This window comes from Antedon mediterranea, chromosome 1, assembly GCF_964355755.1.
Source record: "Antedon mediterranea chromosome 1, ecAntMedi1.1, whole genome shotgun sequence".
Lineage (NCBI taxonomy): Eukaryota > Metazoa > Echinodermata > Crinoidea > Comatulida > Antedonidae > Antedon > Antedon mediterranea.
The window spans coordinates 34528486-34543589 of NC_092670.1; the positions used below are offsets into that span (position 1 = coordinate 34528486).

The 15104-nt window shown below is 33.2% G+C and overlaps 2 protein-coding genes across 3 annotated transcripts in view; one reads left to right on the forward strand and one right to left on the reverse strand.

The window, feature by feature from the left end:
• LOC140039323 (probable hydrolase PNKD) overlaps positions 1-15104 on the reverse strand; it is a 54418-nt gene that overhangs the window by 33187 nt on the left and 6127 nt on the right. The window lies entirely within an intron of this gene.
• LOC140039152 (melatonin receptor type 1B-A-like) lies at positions 8554-14301 on the forward strand. 2 transcript variants are annotated; one of them, XM_072084798.1, is made up of 3 exons: positions 8554-8744; positions 10432-10585; positions 10939-14301. In XM_072084798.1, exon 3 carries the CDS (start codon positions 10949-10951, stop codon positions 11939-11941), a length of 993 nt encoding a protein of 330 aa, XP_071940899.1. In that variant the 5' UTR covers positions 8554-8744; positions 10432-10585; positions 10939-10948; the 3' UTR covers positions 11942-14301. The 2 variants fall into 2 exon arrangements, with proteins under 2 accessions (XP_071940899.1, XP_071940971.1); XM_072084870.1 differs by having other exon boundaries at positions 10490-10585.

The following is a 15104-nucleotide window of genomic DNA, read 5'->3' on the forward strand; positions in this document are numbered from 1 at the left end:
AATAACTAGATGTAGTATAACTGGATGTAGGAAAAGTAGAATAACTGGATGTAGGATAACTGAATGTTGGATAATTGGCTAAAGATAACTGAATGTAGAATAAGTAGAACAACTGGATGTAGGATAACTGGATGTTGGATAACTGGATGTAGGATAACTGAATGTAGGATAAGTAGAACAACTGGATGTAGGATAACTGGATGTTGGATAACTGGATGTAGGATAACTGAATGTAGAATAAGTAGAACAACTGGATGTAGGATAACTGAATGTTGGATAATTGGCTGTAGGATAACTGAATGTAGGATAAGTAGAATAACTGGATGTAGAATAACTGTATGTAGGATAACTGGATGTAGGATAACTGAATGTAGGATAAGTAGAATAAGTGGATGTTGGATAACTGAATGTTGGATAACTGGCTGTAGGTGAATAAATGTGTGAGGGAACATATAGTTTGTAATGTTTTCATTAAAAAAAATAGTAAGTAAACTAATAATAAGTTGAATATGAAACAAAAATCGTATTTGCAAACAAGAATTAAAAACAAAATTTTTGTTTTATTTTAAACAATAACTGCTTGTAAATTGAGGAAATAAGCACAACTATACATTGAAGCGACCTTCAAAAATAAGCCAGTATTTTCAAAGAAGATCATTTTAAATTTTCTGGTAATTGAGAACATAGTTAATTAATCAATTTTTTTTTCAATTAAGCAAAACTATACATTGAAGCGACCTTCTAAATTAACGTGTTAACCTCTTTCAAAAATATGGGCCTAACAACAAATACGAATTATACTTACTCGATGAGGGTGAGTGTTTAATCATTTACGGCAATTCAAAATGGACCTGCAGCGGGCATACGCCCTAGGTGGGCCTAACTTAATCATGTCAGTACTGTACAGCGGTGGTGAACATGCATAATTTCCATAATCGCGTAATTAGTAATTTTTAACTGCCCGTTATCTCAAGATAATTTGTGAACCCCCACGGTGTGAACTTGAATCCCATGCACTATATATTTGATTACAATAGCAGACATCTTTAACATGCGATTTCACTGCCTATTAGATTACGCTCAATGGTACTGGTTTGTGGTTGTACTTCAGATGAGATACATCAACACTTCTGATATAACTTCAAGGTTGCCTAGACAACAATAACTTTTTAAAAAACAAAGGATGTGTTTTACAGTTTTACTGCTATAACATATTAATTAAACAAGTTTAGTGTTCAGCTAAATCGAAATAATCTAACAATATCAATAGTGTATGGAACGGAAATGAATGGTTTCGTTGTTAATCCAGGGTATACTATTATTACTGGAAAAGGACATTTTAGCAGTAAATAAGCCAGTATTTTCATAGCAGATCATTTTAAATTTTCTGGTAATTGAGAACATAGTTCATTAGTCGATTTTTAATTTTTTTTTTTTTTTTTATATTCATATTTCATATTTTAGTTTAATTTATGCATTCAATGTGTAAAAAAGAATTAAATTAATATTCTAGTTGTCCAATGTTGAAATTTTCTGGCCATAATAGAGTCTGAATATGCAATTTTCATTAGTACTATTATTAAAAGACAGAGATAGAATAAATAACGAGATGGTAGACATGTTTAGAGTTTGACATTTTGATCTACACTTTTAAACATTTTCATGATTTATGAAAAGCTTAATGATCTTTATTTTTAATTATTTACAAGAGCGTCACCGATCAAATGTGGATAAAAATTGCAATGTCGTTATTTGGAATTTATATCTTTGTTTTAGTTCACCTAGTGTGGATCTTCTGATAAGACAAAGATTGATACTATAATATACTATTGATGGGCAATATGTTTTAAGACTATGGGCAACTACAACAAAAATAAAAAACAACCTTATTAAATGAAAGAAACGTATGACTTGACATAAACCTAGAACTTGATTAAAGCTGTGTACATTGTGAAAAAAAAAAACATCGAAAAAAATCAAAAACAAACATCTAAACAAATTATGGTATGCAATCATATGTAACTAAAATTAATATAATAATATATAATATTTTGTTTTATGACCTTTTACACTTTCAAGCATATAAGGGCAATAACCTGCAAACAGGCCAAAAATGAAGGTTAAAATTATACTAACTTCATCTTTTGAACTATAATTACCAGATAGTAAATGAAAAATGAAAAAAATTGTAAATTGAAATATTGTACCTTCTCTTTTTAAATAAAAAAGAATTAGAAAATTGGTCATCAAAATATTGAATAATGTTCCACTGAGCCACAGAAGGACTCGAACCAAGATTTCTAAACCATTATACATTAACCACCAAGCTACAGTGCATATATACATTGTATCAAAAACACAAAGGTTGCGAATTGTAATTCTAATAATAATAAAATGCAAATTTAAAGCAAAATAAAGGACAATGAGATTGAAGGAATTTCCATCAATTTTTTTGTTTCAATTACTGCAAAACTTTTTTCATTAATTCATCTTTCAATTTGCAAACAAAAAATCTGATCCTATAACCTTAATAAAAGAGGTTATTCGATGTCAAGAATATAAAAATTTAAAAAACAGGCACTTTTTTTATTTTGACCTTTCGACCTTTTGAACGTCTAAAAAGTACCTGGTGTTCTTTGTTAAGATGCACAGTACTTGTATGTACCATCATTGCTGTATAAGTATACAGTAATCCACTGATTATCATTCCTTAACAAAGAGTTAATGATCAGTAATAAACCCACTAACAGACTATAAACCGTGTCATAAAACTATGATATGAAAATATTGTCTCAGAGTAAAAGGTTGTTGCTTTTTAATTTTGTTCTTATTACTACCGTTTTATTATTTCACACAAATCAGCAATCAGTTGCAATTGTTTTTAATTACCATTATGGAATGTTATAATTATTGTTCAAAAATAGTTATCAAAATGCAGTTCTAAAGACAGTAAAATATACATACATTGAGGGAATAGCAGAAGGAGAGAGTGTAACAATTAAAGATGTATTGTCCCCCTGCAAAAATAATTCTTAATTTTGTTGTTGAATATGCCATTTTAATGTCACATAATAGAATATCCACTGTGACCAAAAATTGGATTAAAAAAATATGTATTTACCTGAAACAAGGCCATATACATAGCTGCAGCCGCGAGCACAAATTTGAGTTAGTTTTTACCAACCGACCGACATAGTGAGTGTCATATTAAATGTTGTGATTCTCTGTGTTTAGAGAAGGATGCTTTAGACCAGGTCCGCCTTATATTATTAGCCAATCAAAATCGTATAAATTTTGGAGGGAAAATGTTATCCTCCTCTGAAGCCTAAAATTTGCATGTCCAGTATAAAAGTGGAATGTAATAGATATTAAGGAGAAGAGAGAATAAGATCAGAGTAGATAAACGGAAAGATGATAAAGAAAATATTAAGGCTTGACTGGTAGTGGTAGAAAGATGTATTAATCAAATTACAAGGAATAAAAGTTCTAGTTGAGTTAAATATACTTTTTGTATGAGTTATCATTCAGTGACAGCAGTGTACGTCGAGTGGAAATATATATACGCCTGAGAAAGCTCGGAACCAACTAAAATAAATTCACTACAGTGAGCTATAGAGTTGCGTTTGCATGTGACTAGATACTGTAATTTAGAGCAAAAATATTTAAAAAAGTGATTAACTTTATTAAAACTACAAAATAACACATTCAAAGTCTGATTTAATTAATCTTCATTTCTCATGTTTTTGAGGAACAACACATTTCAAAAATATAATTATTGTTTAAAGATATATTGTCCTTTTTTAAACATTTTTTTTTTTAATATGCCATTTTAATGTAACATAATACTGTAGTTATTTACTTTGACAAAAAATTGGATCTAAACAAAAATTGCTAATTTAAAAAGGAAAAAAGGTAACTTAAAAAGAAAAATTGTCCACAGATTTTTGGTTAAAATGTAACAATTTATGTTGTCTTTTTTAGGTTGAATAATAATTTTTTGTGAAAGTGAATTAATATTATTAAAACTACAAAATGGCCTATTCAAAGTTTGATTCATTTCATCTCTTTTTGTGTTTTGAGGGACAATACATCTTTAAAGGTTTACATGGAGAAGAAAGTATATTATGTGGTTCTTAAAAAGAATGTAAAGCCAATCAAACAGCCAATACATTAATGAATTTGTTTTTTCCCCTTTGACATTGGCATTATTTTTTTCACCAATTCAGTCATCATCAGTTGCGTAGCATTCACGTTTTCTTCATTGTACTTTCTGAATGATGTATGATGTAGATTTATTAATTATAAAATTCTGTATCATTATTCCTTCCCATGGATGAATTGTACAGTATTTAAAATCTAAGGGTATGTTCAGACTCACGGAGTTACGGTGGAGTAATGTAAGCGGTGTACATATTTTTGTGTCTGAACCATGCCGCGGATTAGCGTTAGGGAGCTGTTACTCCGCGCCAGTGGCGTTAATAACTCTAGCGGGAGAGGGTAGATTTCATAAGGCTAATCCAGTGATGCATCAGTGATTTTAACCTTAACCAATGAAAATACACGACCACGTTTAGCAGACAGCAACTACATACCCGTACTCTATGATACGACAGCAAAATAGCTATGTCAAATGTATTTTAAGGTTCAGATTTTAATGAACAGTAAAGTTGGCGTCAGTGATACGATATTTTCATAAATTAAATCAATTAATCAGATAATTGTCCATGTAACAATTACGTTTTAAATTATTTTGAATTAAAATGCAATTCTACAAGTAGTAAGAACAAATCGGTATATTTGAAGGTAAACATTATATTAATAAAAAAAACAATGTAAATGATGTAAACTTTCATGCATTGTCATGAATGTATACATATAGTTCTATCTGCTTTGACCTGATCAGAGTGTTTTAAACGCAAGGCATTGGAATGTTGGTCGTTGTGTCTGAACACCTTGGCTTTTAACGCCACGGATTACTGTACGCCTTGCGTAGATAACTCCACCGTAACTCCGTGAGTCTGAACATACTCTAATAGTTAAGTACGATATATTTATTTGAAGGTAATCTTAGTTATAGGAGGACTTGATAATTTGAAATTAGACCCTTGTGATAAAATCATAAGATGAATTTCAACAAAGATACTAATTGAGAGTTACTTACATAAATTTGAAAATGGGTAGTTACCATTGTTCAGCACAGAACAACCAAGGTTGAGTTAAATTCAGCATGGACAGACAATTAACAAAAAAGATGACAACATTTAGCACATACTGTTGATAGTAGTTTATAGGTTCAGAAGGCCTGGTTTCAGGATCAATTGGGGAACAGTTAAATGCTTTAAACTTTAGCTACCAGGATTTGAATCACAAAAGGTACAATTTTTTCTCTTTATAGCAAGGGTTTGACATGAATTATGTTTTTTTTGTGTAGAATTTAGTAACTTAATAAGTTGTATACGGCTTTACCATGTTGAAACACCGGTTCTCATCCAGTGTTCTCCCCAGGCCTTTGAAGCGTCACGGTACCGTGACGCTTGGGTTCTCTACCGTGACGCTTTATGGTCGGCCGTGACGCTTAAAACCTTATCCGTGACGCTTAAAAATATCAACCACAACAATCTAAAAATAGATTAACAGGCAGGTACGGTACTTTTTCTAGAGCTGAGGCGCGGCATGCATAAAGAGCCTAATGCATACGAGACACGTGACATGACCACTAGACGAAAAACAAAAGACTGCGTAACAAAGTGTTAAACAACTGAGACTCGCTTTCACCGGCCGCCGCCGAGAGATGTAAACACGTGTTTTGTTACTGCCATGTCTCTCTTTCGATCTCTAGTATTGGCTGTTGTCTAAAATGTGGTAACTTGTATATTGTAAATAAAGTAAATGATTGATTGTATTGTTTTTCTTGTAAAAATGTTATGTGTATTAAAAATAAATATCAATGATATTATTATTTTCAATATCACACTGAATTAATCGACTCTATCGGTGGGATTTACTCTTTCGTCGGTAACATACGCACGTCATCAAATGATTTCTAGGCGCAATTCAATGCTAGCTGCTTTGATCGTATAATACATTCAAGAAGGCTACGATCGTTTTCCTATTTGCTAGTGCGCTAAAGTCTTATTTCACTTAACATTTGTACATCGGTGCTAGAATGTGTTAGGCCCTACTTTGTGAGAAAGTCGAGTGACAAGGGATGTCACATGGTATCGTGATATCAGTACTGCATATTGTATGTCACATGGTGCTTTCACCGGCCGCCGCCGAGAGATGTAAGCACGTGTTTTGTTACTGCCATCGATCTCTAGTATTGGCTGTTGTCTGAATCGTCTAAAATGTGGTAACTTGTATATTGTAAATAAAGTTTTCAGTTAAAACAATGATTGATTGTGATTGATTGATTTTTCTTGTAAACATGTTATGTGTATTAAAAACTGAATATCAATGATATTTTCAATATCACATTGAATTAATTGATTCTCTATGGATCGGTGGGATTTACTCTTTCGTCGGTAACATACGCACATCATCAAATGACAAAGGCGCGATTGATTTTCTAGGCGCAATTCAATGCTAGCTGCTTTGATCGTATAATACATTCAAGAAGAAGGCTACAATCGTTTTCCTATTTGCTAGTGCGCTATGAAGTCTTATTTCCGGGCAACTAGAGGCGTCTTACTAATGATGAGTAGGCCTAGTTTTATTTGAACGCAAAAAAAATGTTTTTTTATCGCATATGTTTACCCGCCGGCGAAAAAAAAAGTAGGCTACGATCGTTTTAATGTTTGCTAACGCGCTATAAGGTGTCGTTTCCGGCTAACTACAGTTGCCTACTGCCTGATGTGTAGGCATATTTTTGTTTTCATTTATCGCGTATGTTTACCTGCGGAAAAGGCTACGATCGGGCTGTTTGCTAGCGCGCTCTATGAAGGTGTCCTTTCCGGCCAACTACAGAGTTGTCCTACTGATTAGTAGGCATTTTTTATTTGATCGGGGAATTCCCCTTGACGTTCGTAATGAACGCAAAAAATGTTTCTTATCGCGTATGTTTACCGGCGGCGGAAAAAGTAGGCTACAATCGTGCGGTTTGGTAGCGCGCTATGAAGTGTCTTTCCGGCCAACTACTACAGAGTTGTCCTACTCATGAGTAGGCCTAGTTTTATTTCATCGAGGAATTCCCCTTGACGTTCGTATTGAATTGAATGCACAAACATTTTTTTATCGCGTATGTTTACTGGCGGAAAAAGTATGCTACGATGGTTTTACTGTTTGCTAGTGCGCTATAAAGTTTCGTTTCCGGCCAACTAGAGTTGTCCTACTGATGAGTAGGCTTAGATTAGGCCTATTTTTTTCATTGGGGCTTCCCCCTGACGTTCGTAATGAACGCAAAAAATGTTTCTTCACGTATGTTTACCGGCGGAAAAAGTTGGCTACGATCGTTTTGTTGTTTGCTAGCGCGCTAGTGTTATTTCCGGCCAAACCAGAGGTGTCATTCAACATAAATGTTAAGTGCGAGAGTACCATTTCCGGCCATCTAGGGTGTAAATTACCAAAAATCGCTTCCCCACAGCCCCAACCATGGTGGGGCTGTGACTCAAGTACTTAGTCTCATCGGAATTCCCCCTCCCCCCTGTAAGGGAGGGGGGGCGGAAGCGTGACGCTTGATGTGAATCCTGGGGAGAACACTGTCATCAGATCACCGAAACGTTGGGCCTGGTTAGAGCTTGGATGGGAGACCATCTGGGAATATCGGGTGCTGTATATGAGGGTCCCATTAGGCATTTGAAGCAGCACTGCTGACTCTTATAGCAGCCCCTGCATCAAGTATCTGCCTCAGACGTATTGGCCCATGCTTTTCCTTTGGTCAAGGTGGGCACTGGACGAGAGAAGCCCTTGATCAATGTTAGGACCAGGTGCTTTAAACAGTCCTGGCTTAGGTTCATTCAGATGAATGTAAAACTAAATGACAGACGTCGGCCATAAAAAAATTAAATAAATTACGTTAAGTTGCATATCAAAAAAGTATTTTTGTTATGTTAGACACTTTAGGGACTTACTTACAGCAATGATTCTTGGTGTGAAATGAATAGTAGTACCATGTGAGGAATTGAACCCAGGAACAGGTAAATGAGTGTGCTCCAAACGTACTGTGGCTCCAAATTTTAAAGAGCTTACTCTACACCAACCACATAATATATGGTTAAATTGATAAAAATACAGGCTTACTAGAATAAATATAAATATAGTCTAAGAGTAAATAAATATCGTCATTTTCAAAAGAACATTAATAAAGAACCAAAAACTGATTGACATATATTGAGGAAGCTGAATCCTAACATTTTATTGAGGAACAAAACATGTAAAGAAAATCTTCTGAAAAGGTTAAAGAAAAAACAATTATCTTTTATTTACACCAGGTGAGTCATACTTAGACTAAAATATAAAAAAGTGAAGAAAACAAAGTGTCTATTGTTTTGTAGACATAGACAATCAGATAAACTTTTTATTGTGGTTTAACAGTAGGGCAAAATAAAACGGTTTTGTTATGCACTTTAACTTTAGTACAAATAGTCTGTACTATACGAATATAGCACATATTCATTTTTAGTATCAGTATTTGAGTAGTACCTCTTCTTGCCGGTTTGTTTGTGAAAGTAGTACAGTATCTCATCTGATTTTCTGTTTTGTGTTAAACTATATGCATACATTTCATCAGAATTATTTAGTAACAGGTAAGAATTATGTTTTTATTACTTTGTAATGCACTGTGTATTGTTAATTCATCATTTAATGAGAATATACAATAGTCTATTAATTTCCTCCAAGATTTACTGTGTTCAAAAGTTGATCAAACCATGGAGAAAAAATGTATTATTATTATTAATTATTATCCATGATTAAATATTTTAATATTAAAAGTAACAAACAGGTTTCTTTATGCTTATGCCCGAGCATTTATATTATTAGAATTACTTAAACAAGGCAGCATACTCCAGATGAATGTATTTAAAATCGGAGTGTGCAGTGGTGTAATGAAGAGGCCTGAGCTCCTGGTTTAGGAACCCTAATAGGCTCTCCAACACTGGAGTCCTCAGCTGTTTTTAATGTAGCCTTTTTCTACATATTTTAATGCCTGTTTATTCCTTTGGACACTGCTCAGGGGCCCCCATAAGCTCTGGGGCCCCTGGGTTTAGCCAGTGAGCGCTCATAGACGTTACGCCACTGGGTGTGTGTTGAGTTATGTCTTGAGATCAAGAGTTGTTGAAAAAAGATCAGATTTATTTAGTTTTTACTGGACATTAAAAAAAGTACATTGTGTTACTTTCCTCCAAATCTTGTCATACAATATTTTGTCTTCAAATTATCAGTTGTTGGTGAAAAAAAATATTATATTTATACCAATGAACTTTTATGTAGTTTGTACTTGATCTAAAAGTAGTGTTAATTTCTTGATTTGATAAACTGTTTTTTTTTTAAATATTAATTATTAATAATTAGTATTCTTTGATTAAATCTTGTTTATTTATGCTAGTTTTCCATGAGTACAGATAATTAGAAAATGAGTTTCAATTATGCCTTTTTATTGCTTTAAAAGTCTATAAACAATAAGGCAATTTTTGCTAGATTTGCCTGCCTGGGAATATTAGGAAATTACAAGCTTTTGAAACTCTATTAATAAATAGCTCAATCGAGAGCACTATTTTCTAACAGTAATCTGGAAGTAGAAACTAGATATTTTTTTAAGTATTTTAACGGCTTTTTAATGATCTGATTTACTGTGTACTTTTATATATTATATTGTTGTTAGAGTCTTTTAAATTTTTACTTTGTACGTTGTTTGCAGAATTTTTCAGCCATTGGCTGCCTTCTGTTTGTACTATTTATGTGTTTTTTTATGAATAAATACCTATATATACCTATATATATTAGTTAAGACAAAATATTAAAATATTAGTTAAGTTTTTGTGGAAACACTGATTCACAAACAAGGTCATACTGACTTTAAAGTTCAACAAATAAATAAAATCTAGTAATAAAGCTTAATGTAACTTTACAGCAACATAGACAGACCTGCAACAATTAATGTACAGAGTTACAAATTTTGTAGACATTACATTTTGTGATATGATTTTTGAATAGCATTTACAATGTTTGAAGACACTTACTAATAATAGTAATACATCAAAGGGGTATATTACTGTATAGAGAAATTACTTTTTAACATTCTTATTATATTAAGCCGAAAGAAAGGTACAAGTTCTATAAACTATGCAGCAGATAGTCTGTAACTACCAGTAGGTTATAGATAAGATGTTTTTTTTTTTCTAGACTTAACATGAAATGTATGGGAATACCCTGTCTTTTACTTTAGCAACAGAGTAACCAGGATGTACTTAATGTTAACGTTGTTCTCATTAGTTTCAACAGAGTAAGAGTTGACTGTGTAACTGCAAAATGAAACCTTTCTATTGTCTAGAATGCCTGAAATGTTGTGAAAGTTAATAGAGATTTTGTTTCGTTGTGAGAAGTACTGGACAAGAACGGCTGCTGTTAAGGCCTTACAGCATACAGTGTAAGTATTGAAAATCTCTCTTATATAATTATTTTATTTCAAAACAGCAAGTAAACACTGAATAATGTGTTTTGATTGAGCCTACCTCCTTGCATTGCAAGAATGTATTATTCTAGAATAGTTCACTGATTACATCTTTTTACAAGTCCAAATAAAGTCTTGATTATTGTAAATTAGCATTTAATGCGACTGTACAAACAAGGGTAAATATTAAAAAATCAACAAGAAACTTGTCAAAATCCAAAATTCTTTTCCTTTTTTCTTTTCTCAAAGCTATTTCATTGTCTGAACTATGTAATTAATTAAAAATTGAGCACTAATAATACATTATTAATGTTACTATTCCTTTTCAGAAAATTAAACATGACCAAAATGTTGCATGAATTAACAAAAGTTGAACAGATTGCTTCATCGTTTCATATAATTTTCTTGTTGATGTTTTCTATCATCGGTATTTGTGGAAACAGTCTTACAATAATCGCAGTTATACGAGTACACAAACTATCAACACCCACAAACTTCTTTATCGCAAATCTCGCTGTAGCCGATCTCATCGTTTGTCTGTTTGTGAACCCATTCTACGTATTAACAATCATACACCAAGAGTGGCCATTGGGTAATGCTATTTGTAAATACATTGGGTTTGCAACGGCTTGGACTTGCGGAGCTTCTCTGATGAACTTGGCAGCGATCGCAATCAATCGTTATATCTGTATTGTGCAGTCTAAACATTATACAGACATTTTCTCGAAAAAAAATACCATATTATTCTGTTGTTTAACGTGGTTATTAGCGCTTCTATCGGTCTTACCGCCGCTACTTGGATTTGGAAGCTACGGTCTGAATATTAATCTTATGTCTTGCAACATATCAAGTTCACGGGAATCGTGGAAATATATGGCTACGATTTTAACCATTTACTTTGGATGTACCGCAGTTATCATCTTCATTTGCTATTACAAGATCTTTAAATTGCTTAAAACGAGTTCGGTTAAAATTCAAACGCAACCAACATCAGATAGAAGAATGTCGACGCATGGACGCAGAAGCTTGCTTCGTCCGTCAGATATCAAGATAGCTAAAAATCTTCTTCTGGTTTCTCTCGTGTTCGCAATCTGCTGGGCGCCAATCATGATATTGTCTATTGCCGATGTAAAAGGAAACACTTCCAAAACTTTATGGCGTGCTGTTGGCGTTTTAGCTCTTGCAAACTCTATGATTAATCCAATTATTTATGCGTGGAAAAACAGAGGATTTAAACAGGCCTATCTACAGACTATAAAATGCAACTGCGCTAATTTTCAAGCAAGCATTAGTGAAAACTCCAGACCATGTGAGTCAGGTCATTCAAAATGAATGGAAGTAGATCATGAAATTTTTTTTACTGGGCAGGTAACGGTCGTTAAAACCAACTGCTAAGCTTCGTTTAGTTTGAGGAAATTGTAGCCAGCGTTGGCATTGGACGTTTTTGTAAGTAATTTTATTTTAACACATTGACTGCCAAGGCATTTTCCGTAATTTCTGTCCCAGTGCCAAGTCCCGTTTGAGATGATTATATTGAGTGTGAGGGCGCCATATTCAATGCATGAGGGAATAAACACAAACAAACATATGACATTTATTTTTAGATTATCGTTTACGTACATCATTCATAAACTGCCATGCGATAATTCCTGTTCCAATCACCACTGCCAGCGATTCTACATACAATACAAAGTGCTACGATTTTGACGTAGTATTACGTCTTGGCAAGTAGCGACACGCAATTTTTGACGTATAAATACGCCGTGGCAGTGAACGTGTTAAGTTGTATCTATAGGAATTTCAACAATTTCTAGATTTTTTTAAATCAAAATTTAAGATTTCTTATGATACTGTATATTTCCACGCTGTTAATGTTAATATAAATGGTACTGAGACTACAGAAGGATCAGTAATGTGTAATTTATACAGTATATATACAGTATATGAAATGTCTGTGAATGTTTTATTTATTTACATTTTCTTTAGTGTATATTTAAATATATATCATTAGGCATCCTGTTAATAGCTTCTTACTTTTGGATGTTATTAAAATAAATATGATGAGACAACACCAGGACCAATCCTACACTTCTCTCCTTAAAAGGTTTATTTATATATATATTTAGTTTTTATATTTATAATAATGGATAGACACTTTTGTTCTCAAGCTAGGGAGAATTTTGTACTCTGTATTCTTTTTTCTTAAAAAATAAAAGATGAAATAAATTAAATGATTCTAGCAGTATATGCTAGTGTTAGAATTTAAGCAGATAATTAGTCAATAACAACAACAGCCAGGAGGAAAAACAGACAGTCTATTGAGTATGCAATCAAATGCAAAGTACACTAAGAACTCCTTTTTTATTACCTGGTAAGGGTATACATAATGCACGATTAATTAATTAAGGTGTGGGCATAAGGAGAAGGATGTTACCAAATTGGACATTACAGTAGGTGTGGTGAAATCTCAATCAACCTAATTTGTACTTTTTCAGGGGCTTTGATAGTTCTTTGATCTTCATGGTAAAAATTGAACCTGGGAAATTTTAATTACCATACCATGACCTTGTGTAGTTCAATGTACTGATGTAAGGTTTTGAAAAAATTATAAAATAATTATATGTTTAGCTGTAAGTTAATAGCACCATGATAAGTATTCAATATTGGGTATTTATTATAGGGCTGTTTACATGTTGCTGTATATCCTCTGCATCCTTACACTTACAGTATGCCACTGTTTATAGTAGCCAGGATCTCTCAAGGGGTGTTCGGACAAGTACGGTATTTTATTTTTCAGGTGAAAATTGGCAATTCATTTTCTACTCTTTGAAATTTACAGACACGTATCGCTCGACGCATGCTCATACAGAGAGGAAGTAGTTAGAGTTATTCACGAATAAGTTTACGAATTTTTCAATTTACAAATAACCTTTTGTACAGGGGCACGTATTTGGAGGATTTCAAAAAATGAGGTGGTGAGGGTATTGGGCATGTCAGGGATTGGGGTTCGCAGTCGGTTAAGGGGGGTTCGCAGTCGGTTAAGGGTGATTTGCAGTCAGTTTAGTAGGGTTCACTGTAAAGGGGGGTTCGCCCACCCCCTTTATATCTGTAACTACAGTATGATTTTAATAGTATGCCATGTACAGTACAATGGCAGGACTGGGTTGACCTCTCCAAGGTGTAAGCCTGAGTAAAAGAATACGTAGACCCAAGCAACAGGTTCCTCTTTCGGTCCTACCGACAGAGTCCGAAGGAATGCAGATTAGCATGAAAATTTAAGAGTCAGATTGGCTACAGAAGCTGCTAAAAGGTCGACAGATAGTCAATCCAACTGCACTAGGGACTCGCCTCTCCAAATTTGTTTTCTGAGTGTACTCTTGTACTGTATATCCACAAAGGAGCGGAGATTTAGAATGAATGTTTTCTTCTTGTATAGTAACTTTAGTGTTAACCAAATAAGAGGCATAAATTGACATCATAGACAATGGTATAAACTGTAATAAAATGAATGGCTCATCAGAAATTTGGCGACGAAACTGTTTATTATATGCATATTTATGGGTAATAAACAAGTTGTGATTTCAAATTAAACTATATTTTGTCACGTTCCATATTTCACAAGAATTGGTATCATATGCTAATAAAAAGAACTATAATAATGTAGTTTCAATATATTTAATTGACTATTTTAATAAATCAGAAATAGAAATTGTAATTACAGCACAAAAATGCTGAAGTACTACTAGAGCAGATGAAATATTTTAACTCAACAGGAAAGATATTTGCCAGATACTGTAATTTCAAGTAAAAGTAAAAGAATTATTTATTTATTACAAATTTGGCAAATAGCCAAAGAGGAAACTATGGCCCATTGGCCCAACACAGAAGTGGGAACCTCTTGAAACAATATAATAAATATTTATATTATAAAGTATTACAAAAACAGAATAAACTGGACATTAAAATTAACAAGAAAAATTATGAAAGAATTCAAATGAAAAGCAACACATTTTTTAATTCTATTTTTTTCATTGCACTCCTCAAACTGTTAGGAAGATAATGTCAGAGTTTTACTGCTAAGATTTTTAGTGAAGAATAGAAATATTTTTTGGTATTAACAGAGTTGATCGAACAGGATCAACTCTTTAAAGTTTTGTACAGTATTATTATCCCTATTGTTAGGGGAAATATTACAGCTGTTGAGTATGTCTTATGTGAAACTAAATGTAGATGGTATTGAATTTAGCAAGAAAATGCTATGTATAGAGCATTTGTAGAAGATTTGATTTGGTGCTTTTAATTGGCAAAGAAGCTATAGTTGGTCTTTTACAGTCTATTGGAGTTATATCGCTTCAATCGCAATGGCGGATCGCATTAAGGATAAGGGGGTGCAGTCCCTAAAAATTGTGATATTATGTGCTGAACTTAACCTAATGTCCTATATTTAGCATTATAACTTTGGAGGAGGAGGAGGAACTATGGGAGGAAGAGATAC